Genomic DNA, 13,362 nt, shown 5'->3' with positions numbered 1-13,362 from the left:
ATGTTTTGCCATCAGTTCAAGAGCTTGTCCTTCAATTTTATAGAAGAGAATGTCGTCTTGTTTCTCTCTCTAGTCCTTCAGGTCATCTAACTCTCTGATCCTCCTCTGCCTTCTTCCTTGTTAGCAGTTTCATCAGGGCAGGCCTATTTCTAAGGTCACAGTCACTCACTGTAACACTAATGAAGATTCATCCTCAGATAGTTTCTTTCACCCTTATGCTCTCCTTTTTAATATAGCTTCCAGCTGCCTCCCCATCCCTGTTTTCCTTCTCCTCGCTTTTCACATACATGTCTTTGTTTATTCTTTTCCATGTGTTTCCCCCTATGTGCTGCAAGCTGTTAAGGTTGGACCAACAATCCAAATTTTCCCAGATAACGTTTTTTCCCCACATGAGTTTCATAGTAGTCATTGTCTTGCAATAAAGAGTAACTCCTACTGAAAGTGCCTCATTCAAAGTATTGCTCTGGGAGCTGCTGCTTGACACTGGCAAGAGGTGAGATGTCACCAGTCTCCCCATTTGACCACAAAATACTCTGAATGCTCTTTCTACCTCATCTGTGCTGACTCCTATCATCATTCCTATTCCTCTCTGCCCTCATCCTTGTGATGGAAAACACTGCAGTTCTCAGAGGCTGTTTCGCTTCCCCCAGCCCCTTGTGGATATGGAGGCATCACACAGCAGGAGCAGGGTAGAGAAAGAATACAACCTGTACTCTGTCCTCACTGCATGGTGGCCCCCTTCACACACGTGGTTCAGCTTCACTTGCCATGTCCATGGGTCATATTAGTCCCAGGTTCCGTCTCATTTCATAGGAGCCCCTCAATGGAAACACCTTTAGGAGCCCAGACTCTGCCATCATTGGGCAGTGAAATGCTGTTCCAGTGGACTGTCCATGTCGCCTCAGGTCTGAGTCATGCCCTGGAGATTCCGTTGTCTCTCCATTGACTGCCAAGTGTGTGTTGGATCAGGAAGCTTTCTCTTCTGGATGCCTCAGTGAGGGGAGCAACCCTACATAACAGAAATCCAGGCCACCTGGCAGCTTGTACTGTCTCTCTCTGGTGGAGTCACTTCAGGCCGGGCCATGGGAGCAGTAGCCAAGGCTCAACCTTCCCAGCTCTATCTGGAGCTCTGCCTCATATTGGAAAGTCCAGGTCACCATGCAATGGCATTAGAGGGTCTCTCTCTCATCTTTATCCCGCGCAGTCGGTGGATCAGCCTGCCTGCTCATCCCTCTCACTCCTCTCCCCACCTCCCCTCTCTTTCCGTTAATCTGGTCATCCATCTGCCTCCTGCTCTCTGGCTGTGCCTTGCCAAGTTCCCCAGTGCTGGAGCAGTGAGGCACGTACTTCAGGGAGGGAGGGAGGGATGCAAACCCTTCCAGGAGCCCGTCAGGAATACAAGTTAGCGCTGAGCGCACTTCGCCTTTCGAGGGCCAGCGGAACATCTCGTCCCCTGCCATCAGTAGAAAAACAGATGGCAGCACCAAGGGAGGGGGCTTGGGGCTGTCAGGAGAGGGGAGTGGAGGAGGAGGGAAACCCCTCCTCCCCACCATGGGCTGGGAGGAGGTGGTTTTGGTCCTGGTGGTGTGTTTGGCTGCCGTGAGGGAGGTGTTTGCAGCATCTGGGTCATGTTCTCCTAAGCCATCCCAAGGTGATCACCTCTGATGTGTCATCCTCCTGTGCTCAAAAGCAAGTGACTTCAGGGGAAGAGACAGCACATAAAGAGATCCAGGTTGCTCCCTTGGGCTATTCCAAAGTAGTCTGTGCAAGAGCGTGGCTGCTATAGAGCACCTCCTTGTCTGTGCAATGCCCTACATCTGCACCCCTCTGTCTCCCACCACAGGGACTCCTGTCCTTCACGTTGTAGATGTGGTTTAGGTGCAAAAGTTCACTTATTTTGTCATCATTGTGTTTATCCAATGTTATTCACAGGATGGGGTAACCACCACTGTCCTGCTCAAACGCACTCAGAGAAAGCTAGACTGCTCTTGCAGTGACCAGAGTGAATGTGGGCAGCTTTTTTTGGGCAGCCAACACATTGTGCAACATGCTGGCCTCACTCTCACCTCCAGCTTTGTGTTATTACGTGCAGGTAGCAAAGGGTTAATTGGAAGGGACTTTGACTTGAGGTCCCTGCCTCATGTCCTGGATGAAGATGGGCAGAGAAAAGAACACTTATGTGAGCATGAGCTGCTGGGGATTTCTCAGGTCTTCCCTTCATGAGGACAAGGTCTCGCTGCCCTCTCGTGCTGCTGGTCATGTTATCACAATCGTAAAACATTAACGTGTTCTCTGTTTTGTGGTTTTCCTGAGATATTACAATGGAAAAGATTAAATAGGGACTGAAGTGCTTGTGTGGTTGCATGTCGTTCCTGAGTCTCTTGATCCAACAGGTACTGAAGGACCCTGAAGGATCCTCAGTTCTACCCACCACCATGCACAAAACCCTCACTTGGCACATCTGTGGCTTGTGTCCAGCATTTCTCAGTCAGAATTAACCCTTTGGAAGGCATGTGCAATAAGGGTGGTGGGAAGTGTCACCTGAAATCTGCTGTTCTTTCATGTGATGGGAGACAGAGTCAGACTCGTTCCCTGGGACAGCACTGCAGCTGAGGTCCAGCTGCCTCTGCTCCTCAGTGGAGCTGGGGACCCTTGGTTCTCGCTCATTCCAGACTTGTGGGTCTGTGATTTTGTGCCATGGCAAAGCTCAGCACAGGAAACTGGTAAGAAATGTGATGCTGGTGCAATGCTCTGCTCCAGGAAAGATTCTCTTCTCTACTTCTGAGGCTTCAGGCAGTGACGACTACAAGGCACCCCAGCTGCACCAAGGAGGTAACTAGAGTAACTAGAGCAGCGTGGCCAGAATTTAGTCACCCTCTCATGATTCCCACATCTTTCTCTTCTCTTGGACCAGGCAGTGCTGTGCCTTCCACCCTGTTTCATGCAGCTTGTACAGATGCTGGGGGAGCATGAGGAGCCAGGACTGCAGGTAGTGGTCACTTCTGCATCACGCCTGACCTCTGACTGCTGAAGGCAAAGCCCTTCATGCTGGGGAGGTGGAAGGCAAGATGGGGACCTCTTTGCATACCTGCTGGGTACATTTTCATGCTGATTTTGGACAGTGTGGGCTGCTCAGCATGCGATATAGGCTTCCAGGGGATGATCCCAAAGAAATCTATTCCTCATCCAAAAATCTCAGCCGAGGCATGCTTTTCCTAAACAGTGAAAAGGTCTCTGTCCCCTGACACACATAGAGCGTGTGATTGTAGCAGCATCATTTTATCAAGAGACAAAGCAGAGGGAAATAAAATGATCACACAGCAGCACGGTGCAAGGATAAGGGATGGGTGCCCCTCCCCACCTGGAGGGACAGGCTCACAGGACCCCATAAGATGGGGGGTCTTCTGGCATGGGTAGGGCTCCAGCACCCAGACAGACCACCAGTAGTGGTGGAACCCCAAAGAGGTGGGAGCAGCCTCAGCTTCCCCAAGCCACATTGTGCCAGCAGCCCTGCACTTGGGATGTGCTGACCTGTGGCTGCTTCTTTGCCCTCTCCAGTCCAGGTGCCTTCCCCTCATCCCTGTCCACATCCCGCTATTCCCCCTCCCAGCAGTCACAGTCGTGCAGCCAGGGGTATAGACAGAGTGGAAAACCACTGAAAGCACCCGCTGAAATAAAAATCAATGAGTCGTTTCTGATAATAAACATCCCCAAGCGTGGCCCAGCCAACTGCTCTTCCAACACGAATATTCATTCCCCTTCAGCTCCTTCATGCCTTGTACATTGTTTTTCTTTCTGTTTAAGATCTGTAACAAGAACTTGGCAGAAACCAGATACAAGTGGGTCAGGAGGCCCTTGTGGTTTTCAAGGCTTGTTTTCCATAACCCGTTCTATCCTGTAACATATTTTGCACAAATGGCTTGGCAGGAGATCTAATCCGTGCAGCAGGCAAGCCGCTGAGGGCAGGATGGCAGGCTGGTGCTCATGGCACGGGAAGTCCTGCCTTCTCTTGTGTGTCCCAGCAGTATCCCTGTGAAGGGTGAAGCCACCATGCCTGCCAGGAGTGCTATTGACACACAGCAACTCCTTCTGTTCCTCTCTCCCTGTTCTTTTCTGCTTCTGTTTCTCTTCTCCTGTTAGCGCTGAGATCAGGATGTTAAAAGGACAAGGCTGAGGAACTCACCATGAATAGATCATAGACATGGATGTTTTGATGGAAGCAAAGATCTGCTCTGGTGTGGTGATCTACACAAGCTTTTCATCCCTTTGTTCCCTCTTGTCCCTTGGACTGTGCAAAGACCTTTCCAGATGGCTCTCTGCTAAGACATGAATGAGGCCTCTGAGCAGCACAGTCTAGAGGGATAAAGAAACACATCCCTATTCAGGGGTCCAAAGTGCCACGTGTTCATTTCTGCAGCAGAAGTGTGTCCAAGTCAAATCCTGGCCTGGGACAGAAGCATTTTCAGGCACAATGAAGGCAGGACCTGCTCTCCCAGGATGGCCATTGGTAGCAGCCTATGGAGCCTCTGCACACTCCATCCCCCTTACAGACACCAGTCCTGCACGACCCCAGCACAAGCTGGTTCAAATGGGCCCAGCTGTTTGCAGGAAACCTGTGTCCAAGGGACCCCATTGTCCTGGAGAACCCCTGGAGCTCCACACCACGACTGCTGGGAGGTGGTAAGGCAGTACCAGTGATGGTCCATGAGCTGAAACCAGATAGCAGAATGTCAAAACCCTCCAGCCCACAACCTCTTCCCTGAAGTGTTCATTCAGGTGTGTGGAGAATGTTCTCAAGCAGCAAGCCTCTGTTTCTGTAGTGAGACTTGGGGAGAAGACATTGGAGCTGGAGCAAATGTTTCTGGAGACCTGAGATGTGGTATAAATGATCCGCATGCTTAGCTGATGAGTGGCTCAGGGACACCAGCAGGCTCAGAACCAGTTGGGATTTCTCTGTTTTGCTTTCTGTGTGTGTCTGAGGTGATGGGGCAGGTCCACGATGTCTCCAACAAGCCACGCAGCAGGCATGTACGTCCAAGGGACAGCTGCCACTGTTCAAAAGCAGCAGAGGGATGGCTCAGGGGACAGAAACTGGAAGACATGAAAGTGGACAATGAAGCACTAAGTCTGTAGGATTTTGTTTCTCTTCTTCAGGTCACTTGGTCCCAGGTTCCTGCTTCCAAATTTCTAGAGGTCTCTTCGTTAGGGTGGTGCTCACCCTGGTTCCCTTTTTACAATGGGCCAGCTAGACCTTTTTCACTGCTCAGGGTGGCTCAGGGCACAAAAACATCCCAAAATCTTTCTGAGCATAAGCCAGACCTGTTCCCTCTCTGTCCCTCTCTGTTTTTCAGAGCCGATTTCCTCCCTGTGCCAGAGAGCCTCCAAAAAGAGAGAAGGAAAGTGAATGTGCTTGGGGTGTCAAGGGGCGGAGAAAAAATAAAATAAAAGACACTGCAACAGAGAGAGGGCCAAGAAAAATATTTAATCCAAACAATGAACATTGTCATTTCCTCCCACAGTCTGCATTCCCAGTCAACTTCCCTGGGCAAGCAGGGAGAGCCAAGAATGACCGGGCTCTCTGCCTCACCAGCGTTACTGTGTGTAAGGAATGGGATGTGTCCTGGGGACATGGTGCTATGGCATCACTTTAAGCAGCTTCTGTCACATCTCTGGCCTTAAGGGCTGACAGTTTTCTGCAGGGGAACAGTGGTTTGGAAGGATGTTGGAGGGATTGGGACAGGAATGGGAATTTTCAGGGACCCAAGCTGGGGTGGTGGATGTATTGGGGCTTTAGGGGAACCAGATGTTTAATAAGGCTTTGGGCACTATTCAAGTACTCCCAGGGACCTCCCAGAGCTTTTGGAAAAGTCTTGCTTGTGACTGAGGTGGGGAGGAAGGGAAGGCATCCGGCAGGGAGAAGCTGCCCTCTGCCTCCCCAAGGGCTACTGCAGCCTGTCTATACTTTTCTTTCCCCACACATCCGGCATTTTCCTCCCTGCCACAGGCAGCACCTTCACCTGGGACATGGCTTCTCTGGCTGCCTAAGGCCCCAGCAGCTGTAGCACTCTCCAGCTCTGGGGCAACTCAGGTTCATGTCCCATGGTTCTGTGAAGCCTGGTTTGGGCTGACATCCCCTTGCCACCAAAGGGATGGGGTTTCCAACTCATCTTCCCACCACTAGTGACTCATCCGTCCCAGGAGCAGAATTACCAGTGGTGAAGCTGATGCACAAGGCATGAGTCTGAGGGCAGCAGCAGCTTTTCCAGGGCTGGTCCCTGCCCAAATGGTGGTTCCCCTGTTTCTTGGGGGCTGCTGTCAAAGTGACAGCTGAGGAGGGTAAAAACACCTGCATCCTCTCAGCCACGTGGTTCCATTAGCATGCAGACGGTCTGAACTTGATGCCCAGAATACCAATTCCCAAAGGGAAAAATGAAAGGACAGCAAAATTCATGCTGACTTAGAAGCTCTATGAAAGCAAACCGGGCACCCTCCTTGGATGGATCAGCAGAGTCACAAAGCCCAGGACCAGTCTGGGAGAAAGTGTTTTGCTTCTTAACGCTGGACTTGACTCCCTGAGACTGAGATCTGGACTTTCAATGGCTGTGTGCAGATAGAAATGACAAGCACTTTCCATCTCAGTGGCAGATCAAGAGAGTCTTTCAGCTCCTCAATTACACAGTTGCCCAAGTGAATGCTGATTTTTTGTTTTCTTTTTTTCACCTTCCTCCAAAGCATCTGGAAGGGGGCATGGCCAAAAGCAAGGTGCCGGGCCTTCAGGTGTGCTCAACCAGAGCAAAACCTGCATTCCTGGAAAATGATGTTTATCAAACACCAGCAATGCAGCACTGAAATATGTCCAACGCTGATGTAATCTGTGATTGAGTGTTTATGATCCACCTTTCCCTCACCTGTTGCACCCTTTCGTGCTCTTTCACACTGGATCAACCTACGTGTAAGGTGGATTTGAAAAAAAATGCCTGGACCCTGCCCACCTCACTGATGGCACTGGGGGCTCCCTGCAGAGCAGAGCAGCCCCAGGGACGGAGCCAGCCTGGGGACTCTTCAAGAGTTGCGGAAGAATACTATGCACAGGCACTGCTCCCTGTGTGACATCTCCCTGCATCCTTGAGAGAAACTCCACCGCTGGGCACTTGGAGGTGCTTCTGGCTGGGATGCATTGGGATCTAACCAGCATTTCTCGCATCCTTCATTTGCCTCCAATATTTTTCCCTCTTTCATCCCCCCCCCCCCCCTTTCAATTTTTTTTCCCTTTTCATGTGTGCCTGCTCCCAGCTTTGAGAGCCCGTGTTTTTTTTAGCCTATTTAAATTGCCAAGCGCTTGATTTGCCGTTGCTATTTTTGCGGCGGCAGCGCGGGGCTCCGGCCGCGGCAGTGCCAGATGCGGCACCTCCACGTGCTGCCACACGCCCCGCCGAGGCTGCTGTCTGAACAAACAAGGGAAGATGGATGGCCGAGCGGGAGATCCGCTGACACAGCCCGTCTCCCTGGCTGCCTCGGGTGGCACGCCGCCTGGCCCGGCAGCTCCCCGCCACTCAACACGGCGTAGAGAGGCTGCTGCAATTACCTTGTTCATTTTTTCCCTCTTTGTAAGAGACATTTCAAGCGGCCCGCTGCCCCCTCCCCACCCTCCGCGCTGGAGGATGCGTATTCTGGCAGCTGAGACCCAGCTGACCGTTTCCCTGGATCGCATCACCTTCGTGTGGCACAGCTGGGCGTCGGTGTTTTCCTTTTTCTTCCCAGCATCTTAAAACATCATCAGGTGTTTTTGTGAGTCGCAGACGTGAGCAAGCCGCCTTCTCCCAGCACTGGCACTGCTTTCGGTGGAAGCACACATCTCAAGCACAGGCTGAACAGAGTCTGCATGGGTTCTGCTCTCTCACACCGCCTACCCTTAGTAGGTTGCATTGCCTGTGTCCGCCCTTGCCATGATTTCTGCAAGGCCAAAATGAGACTGATGCAAGTACAAGGGCTCCTGTGCCCTCGAGGGTAATCAGCGCCTTACATTTTTCTTTCTGCTTGTGAAGACAAAACCACGTGGAGATTCTTAGCAAGGCAAGGGCACAGGAGTTACCATGTTCTCCAAACACTAGGCAAGGAGCAGGGACAGAAATCCCCAAACCCTGTGCCTGGCTCTCCTGAGCCTCGAGTCCAATTAGTCATTTTTTATTTTCCCTTCATATGTTTTTCCAATGTAATTTGGAGCATGAGTTGTTAAGTTTCCCCAACAAGTGTTGCCATAGGAGCCTGTATTTGTTTAGGGTGGGGTACGGGTTCCGGCTGGGTGAGAGGAGGGGGTAGTTAGCCCTGATAGGTGTAGTGAGAGACTGGGAGCCTCTCCTTCCCCATCCTGTCCCTGCCTCTGTCCTCCCCCCACCTTGCACGCAAGATCTGGAAATCGTTTCAGACCTGTGCAGCCAGGATGGGCAAACCTCCCCATAATTGTATGGAAACTACCAAAGCGACGGGTGTTGTTTTGCCAGTGAGTCATGACATATGGAGCAAAGCTCAAGGAAAAACTCCACTGCGTGGAAGGCTGCAAAAGCAAATCACACCCAGAAGAGCCTTTCCCTGCCAGCGGCCCTGGCCAGTCCTGACTGCATCCTGGCACCTGCCAGCCCCAACATCCCTGCCCTGGCCCTCCCGGGGTTCAAAGCTGCTTGGAGACTAAGAAACCTCCTTTGATCACAATCATTTAAGACCCACCTGATGCTTTTTTAGTGGAAGAGGAGTGTTAACACTGTTGCCTTGAAGAAGCTGCACTCTGGTCTCCTCTAGACCCAGTTTGTGACAGCAATGATTGGAGTCAAATCCCTTCTTGTTTTTGAGGGAGCTACCTAACTCGGCTGTGCCTCAATTCCACAGCTGTAAGAGGAAGGTGTGTTCTTTCTTTCTCTTCCAAAATCTTCCAGGCTAATGCAGTCTCTCTGTGGCCGCCTGAATTTGGCCTGTGGCCTGTGCTACTGATAGTGGAGACCAGACTTGGTGGTTTGCCATAATCCCTGCTGCTACTTCCTAAAGTGTTATTAGCCTGTGTTGAGCCCATTTCTGTTGCCTGTGAGTCACAAGGACAAAAAGCCACATGGGTTCTCTGGTTTTGGCATGGTTTTTTCATGTGAATTACTGGTATTATCACCAGGCCCACATGTTGGCTTTCGCACAGTGGGTGCAGGGCTATTGCGGTACTGTGACATTTTTCAGCAGGCTCTCGTTCAGTTTAAGGGTGCTACATGTGAGTGTGCATCATCAAAGGCTGAGTCTGGGCATTTTTGGGAGTTCGGTTGTTGTTTGGGGCCAACCAGATCCAGTGAAATGGGTCAGTTGCTTCCATGAACAGCAGGATAGTCAGGTTTCCACCAAAGAGTCCTGTTTAGTCTGGAGAAGACTCTGTGGAAACCTTAGACCACCTCCCAGGACTGAAAGGAGCTACACAGGGGTCAGGGAGGGGCTTTTGGCAAGGGCATGGAGCGATAGGATAAGGGTTAGTGGTTTTAAACTGAAAGAGGGCGGGTTTAGACTAGATACTAGTTTAAATTTTTGACTGTGAGGGTGATGGGACACAGGCACAGGTTGTTCAGAGAAATTGTGGCTGCCCCATTCCTGGAAATGCTCAAGACCAGATTGGACAGGGCTTGGATACCTGGTCTAGTGGAATATGTCCCTGCCCGTGGCAGGGGTGTTGGAATGAGATGGTCTTTAAGGCCTCTTCCAATCAAAACCATTCATTGATTCCATGATTCTGATGGAAAATGTCCTCCTGGAGGTCAGCCGTGGTTGCTGGGCCAGTAAGTGCCATCACAGAGCCCGAAGTGAAGGAAGCATTTCCTTACTAATCACTATGAACGAATGGCTTCTCCACCCTGTAGCTAGTGGCTAAAGTTCAGTGGCTGCTTGGCAGTGCTGGTGTAGATCTGTGATAAATAAACCTTGGCTGCCGACCGCTCCTGATGCCTCCTTGAGAGTGCTTCCCATGCGCATCGCAGCCACTGCATGGGACAGCTTTTCGGCCATCGCTGGCTGCTTCTCGGCCCCAGTTGCTTCTTCTCTGATCAGATGACTCATGTAACTAAACAATGGACTGTTTTTCTGAATGGCTGCTCATGCCATTTAACATTTCTGACACAATTCCACAGTCCTCTAGCTGCTGCCCTTGCAACTCTGACTGCTCCGTCCACACCAGCTGGGATATCTGGTGCCCTTTGGCTTTGAAGAGAGGGCTGTGTATGGTGGAAGTGGGAACAGGGGCCTTGCTGAGGACCTGGGACCTCTACTTTTGGGGGCAACCTTATGCTTTTGAACAACCTTTCACAAAGCCTTGTTCCTCTGCCTTAGCCTTTCCAAGCAGACGGCTGGTGTGACACCATCAACAACCGGGCATACTGCCAGTACGATGGCGGGGACTGCTGCTCCTCCACACTGTCCTCCAGGAAGGTAAGAGAGAACCTCCCGTGGCCTTGGCCAGGATCTATGGATTCAGGGGTGACTGCTATCTGTGTTCTTTGGCTTTGCTGGCTGTGGAACTGAGCCTGCAATGTAATTCTCCCATGAACGGAGAACAAACGCACGATTTTAAACCAAAGTCAGCTGAAGCTGATGGACATCATTGCCCTGATTAAGAGCAGGGTTTGGACTCAGGCCAGTGTGATTGAAACCTCAGCCCAGTTCCCACTGAGGTTCATGGGATTTCCTCGCGTTTTGGGAAACATGTCCCAAAGAAATGACTTCCATAGGAGATTGTGCTAGACATGGTGAGTCAGAAGTCACCTTGTGTAATTGAGCTGTCTCGGGGGATTTTTGGTATGGTCCACTGGCATCTGCTCGAAGTGATGTTTTCCTCCCTCTCTGGGGAGGAGGGAAGGAGGGGAGAATAGTGTAGAGGGAGCAACTTGGCATTGGGGTTGCACAGACCCTTCTTTGTCTCCCATCACAACCTTCCCTCCCACCTAACTTGCTATCCAGCACTCACAGCCCATTCTTCCTAATCGTATCCAACAGCAAAACAAATCACAGGGCATGAAATAATTTCTCACTGCGAAAATATGTGAATTTGGATCTTCTCATCTTTGTTGTGGAGCTTGAATCATTTCTCCTTTCATCACGCATACATACACAGAGAAAAGGAAAAATAAAATCCTGGGAAGATCCACTTGAGATAGGAAAGAAAAGGCTTTACACCCAAGTGATGAGTGAAATCCCCACAACAATATCATGACATCTCGGAGCAAGACATGGCCAAAATAAAGGATGGGTTCACAGTAGAAAGTGGGGGAGTTCAGTCCCAGGGCTCTCAGGAGACCCAGATCCAGCTTGCATCCCCCACAGGTTCCAGATCTTCCGCTCAACAAGCCTCCAGCACATCCCTGTTAAGGCAGGTGGAGAAATACAGGGTTTAAACATCAAAAAAATCCCCAAAGCGCTCCAGCCCTTTCTTCACTGATCCAGCCTGTGAAAAATCAAATGTGTTTTCACAGTAAGAAAAACTCCTGGCTCTGAGCCTGGTGTGTATAAAATCTCTGAAGGAAACTGTTTTCTCAGCTCCCATGGCTGATTACCAGGCCACTGTCAACCAGGAGTCAGATACTCAGTGTACGCCCTCCCTCCTTTCTCTGCTGTGACCAGCTAAGGGGACACAAGCTTGCTCGGTCACACGCAGTTGTTGTGGAGAAAGTAATGTGCAATGAGCCTCTCAGCGCACACAATGGGGTGTCTCAAAGCTGCACAGTTTTTACTGGCCCTAGATGAACCCACTGGCCACCCCAAGGAAGGTTATTCCTGCTCACAGAGCCTCCATTCTGCCTGGCTTTGCTTAATCCACGACGCACAAGGACAATGCACCTACCCCGGCTTTTATGCTGGGCAGTGTGGAGGTCAGCTTTGCGGCTGGGAGCCTGGTTGAGTTCCTCCACGAGCTGCAGAAGACGTGGCTATGTTATCTTCATGCTTTGCTGGAAGAGTCAGGAGTAGCTGACGGGTCCATAGGTTCAGACATGAATGAAGGGGGGTTTTCTAAAAGGGACCAAAGTAAAACTTAAATTTAGAGGTGCCTCACCACTGCCAGCCCTAGTCTGAATGTCTTACACCCACCAGGGGACACTTCTTCCCAGGGTTTGACATTTGGGGCACAAGATTCAGCCCGGCCTTTGGCTGCAAAATTTGAAACACCTTAACAAAAAAGGGAAAGGCTAAGAACAAAAACTCGGCTCGGGACAGGCTGTATGAGAGCCCATTCCTCAGCGAGCGCTGAGCCTGGAAGTGCCAACAACAGGGCACTGTTGGTCCATCCCAGGGCGGAGAGGCCTCGTGGGGGCACGGGGGTGTCCCAGGGCGGAGGCTGAGGTGTCCCTTTGTCCCCCCAGGTGATCCCGTTTGCTGCTGACTGCGACCAGGACGAGTGCACGTGCCGTGACCCTGCGGCCGAGGAGAACCAGTAGCAGCACCACGAGGGGCCTCTCTCGGTCAGGCCACGCCGCAGGAGTGAAGGGACAGCAGCTGCGGGGCCGTGGGGATGGCGGGGGCAAGGGGGCAGGAGCCTGAGGGAGAGCCGGGCAGGGGGATGGCCACTGCACACGGAGGGGTTGGGTCCAGGCCACCGAGGAGCCCAGGAGGGCAGGCATGTGGCCCCCTCCCCATCGCTGCTCCCTCCAGGAGGCACACAGCCAGGGGTCTGGTGCTGCCTCAGCCGCACGCTGGGCTAGCGCCCATCCACGCCCAGGATGCTGCCATGGATGTTTGTCCTGGTCCGGCTCCTGGGTGTCTGTCTTTGCTCTGGGTTTTGTCACTATTCACCCCTCTCTGCTGTACAGACTTCTTTTAGCAAGGTCGAGGTAGTTGTGATCTCTCTGCAAATATTTAAACTTAATTGTATCTATATACATATATATAATATATATATAAATATATATTATATTTTCTTTGCTCTTGATGAAGCTGAGAAAGGATATCCTTTATCACACACCCATGCTGCTGTGAAGTCCAAACCATTGGGAAAAGCGCAGGTCAGGGCAGGAGGAGCAGGCATTTTCTCTTTCCTTGCTGAGAGGGAGCTGGAAGGAGGACAGAGCGAGAAGCCAAACATCCAGGCCACGCTAGGAGAGAGTTCCCCAGGTGTGGAGGCTCCCACCTCAAGGTGATTTTGGCATCTTGCAAAACCAAGCTTTGCCCTTGGTATTTGCCAGTGCTTTGCCTCGTTCTGCTTAGGGTGTGGATCGGGATTCTGGGGTTGAGAAAAAATGTTATTGTGCCCTTGAATCATCCCAGTGAGCACAACAGATTCCAAAGGTACCACAGGCATCAGTCACACATTATTTTAGAGCCCTCTGGGCAGGGTTATGTGTCCATGGGGAT

General features: G+C 51.3%; 1 protein-coding gene across 1 annotated transcript in view; it reads left to right on the top strand.

Annotated features, from left to right (window-relative positions):
• PAPPA2 (pappalysin 2) overlaps window positions 1–12,499 on the top strand; it is an 88,255-nt gene extending 75,756 nt beyond the window's left edge. The window contains exons 21-22 of the mRNA XM_066192161.1: window positions 10,351–10,449; window positions 12,375–12,499. Of these exons, the coding sequence (XP_066048258.1) occupies window positions 10,351–10,449; window positions 12,375–12,449 (174 nt within the window). The 3' untranslated portion in view covers window positions 12,450–12,499. The remainder of the gene's footprint in view (window positions 1–10,350; window positions 10,450–12,374) is intronic.
• Window positions 12,500–13,362: the final 863 nt, after the last annotated feature.

Source organism: Chamaea fasciata, unplaced genomic scaffold (genome assembly GCF_029207755.1).
Source record: "Chamaea fasciata isolate MVZ Bird 193981 ecotype frontalis unplaced genomic scaffold, bChaFas1.0.hap1 SCAF_10, whole genome shotgun sequence".
In the NCBI taxonomy this organism is placed as follows: Eukaryota; Metazoa; Chordata; class Aves; order Passeriformes; family Sylviidae; genus Chamaea; species Chamaea fasciata.
This window is presented reverse-complemented; position numbering and strand designations above follow the sequence as displayed.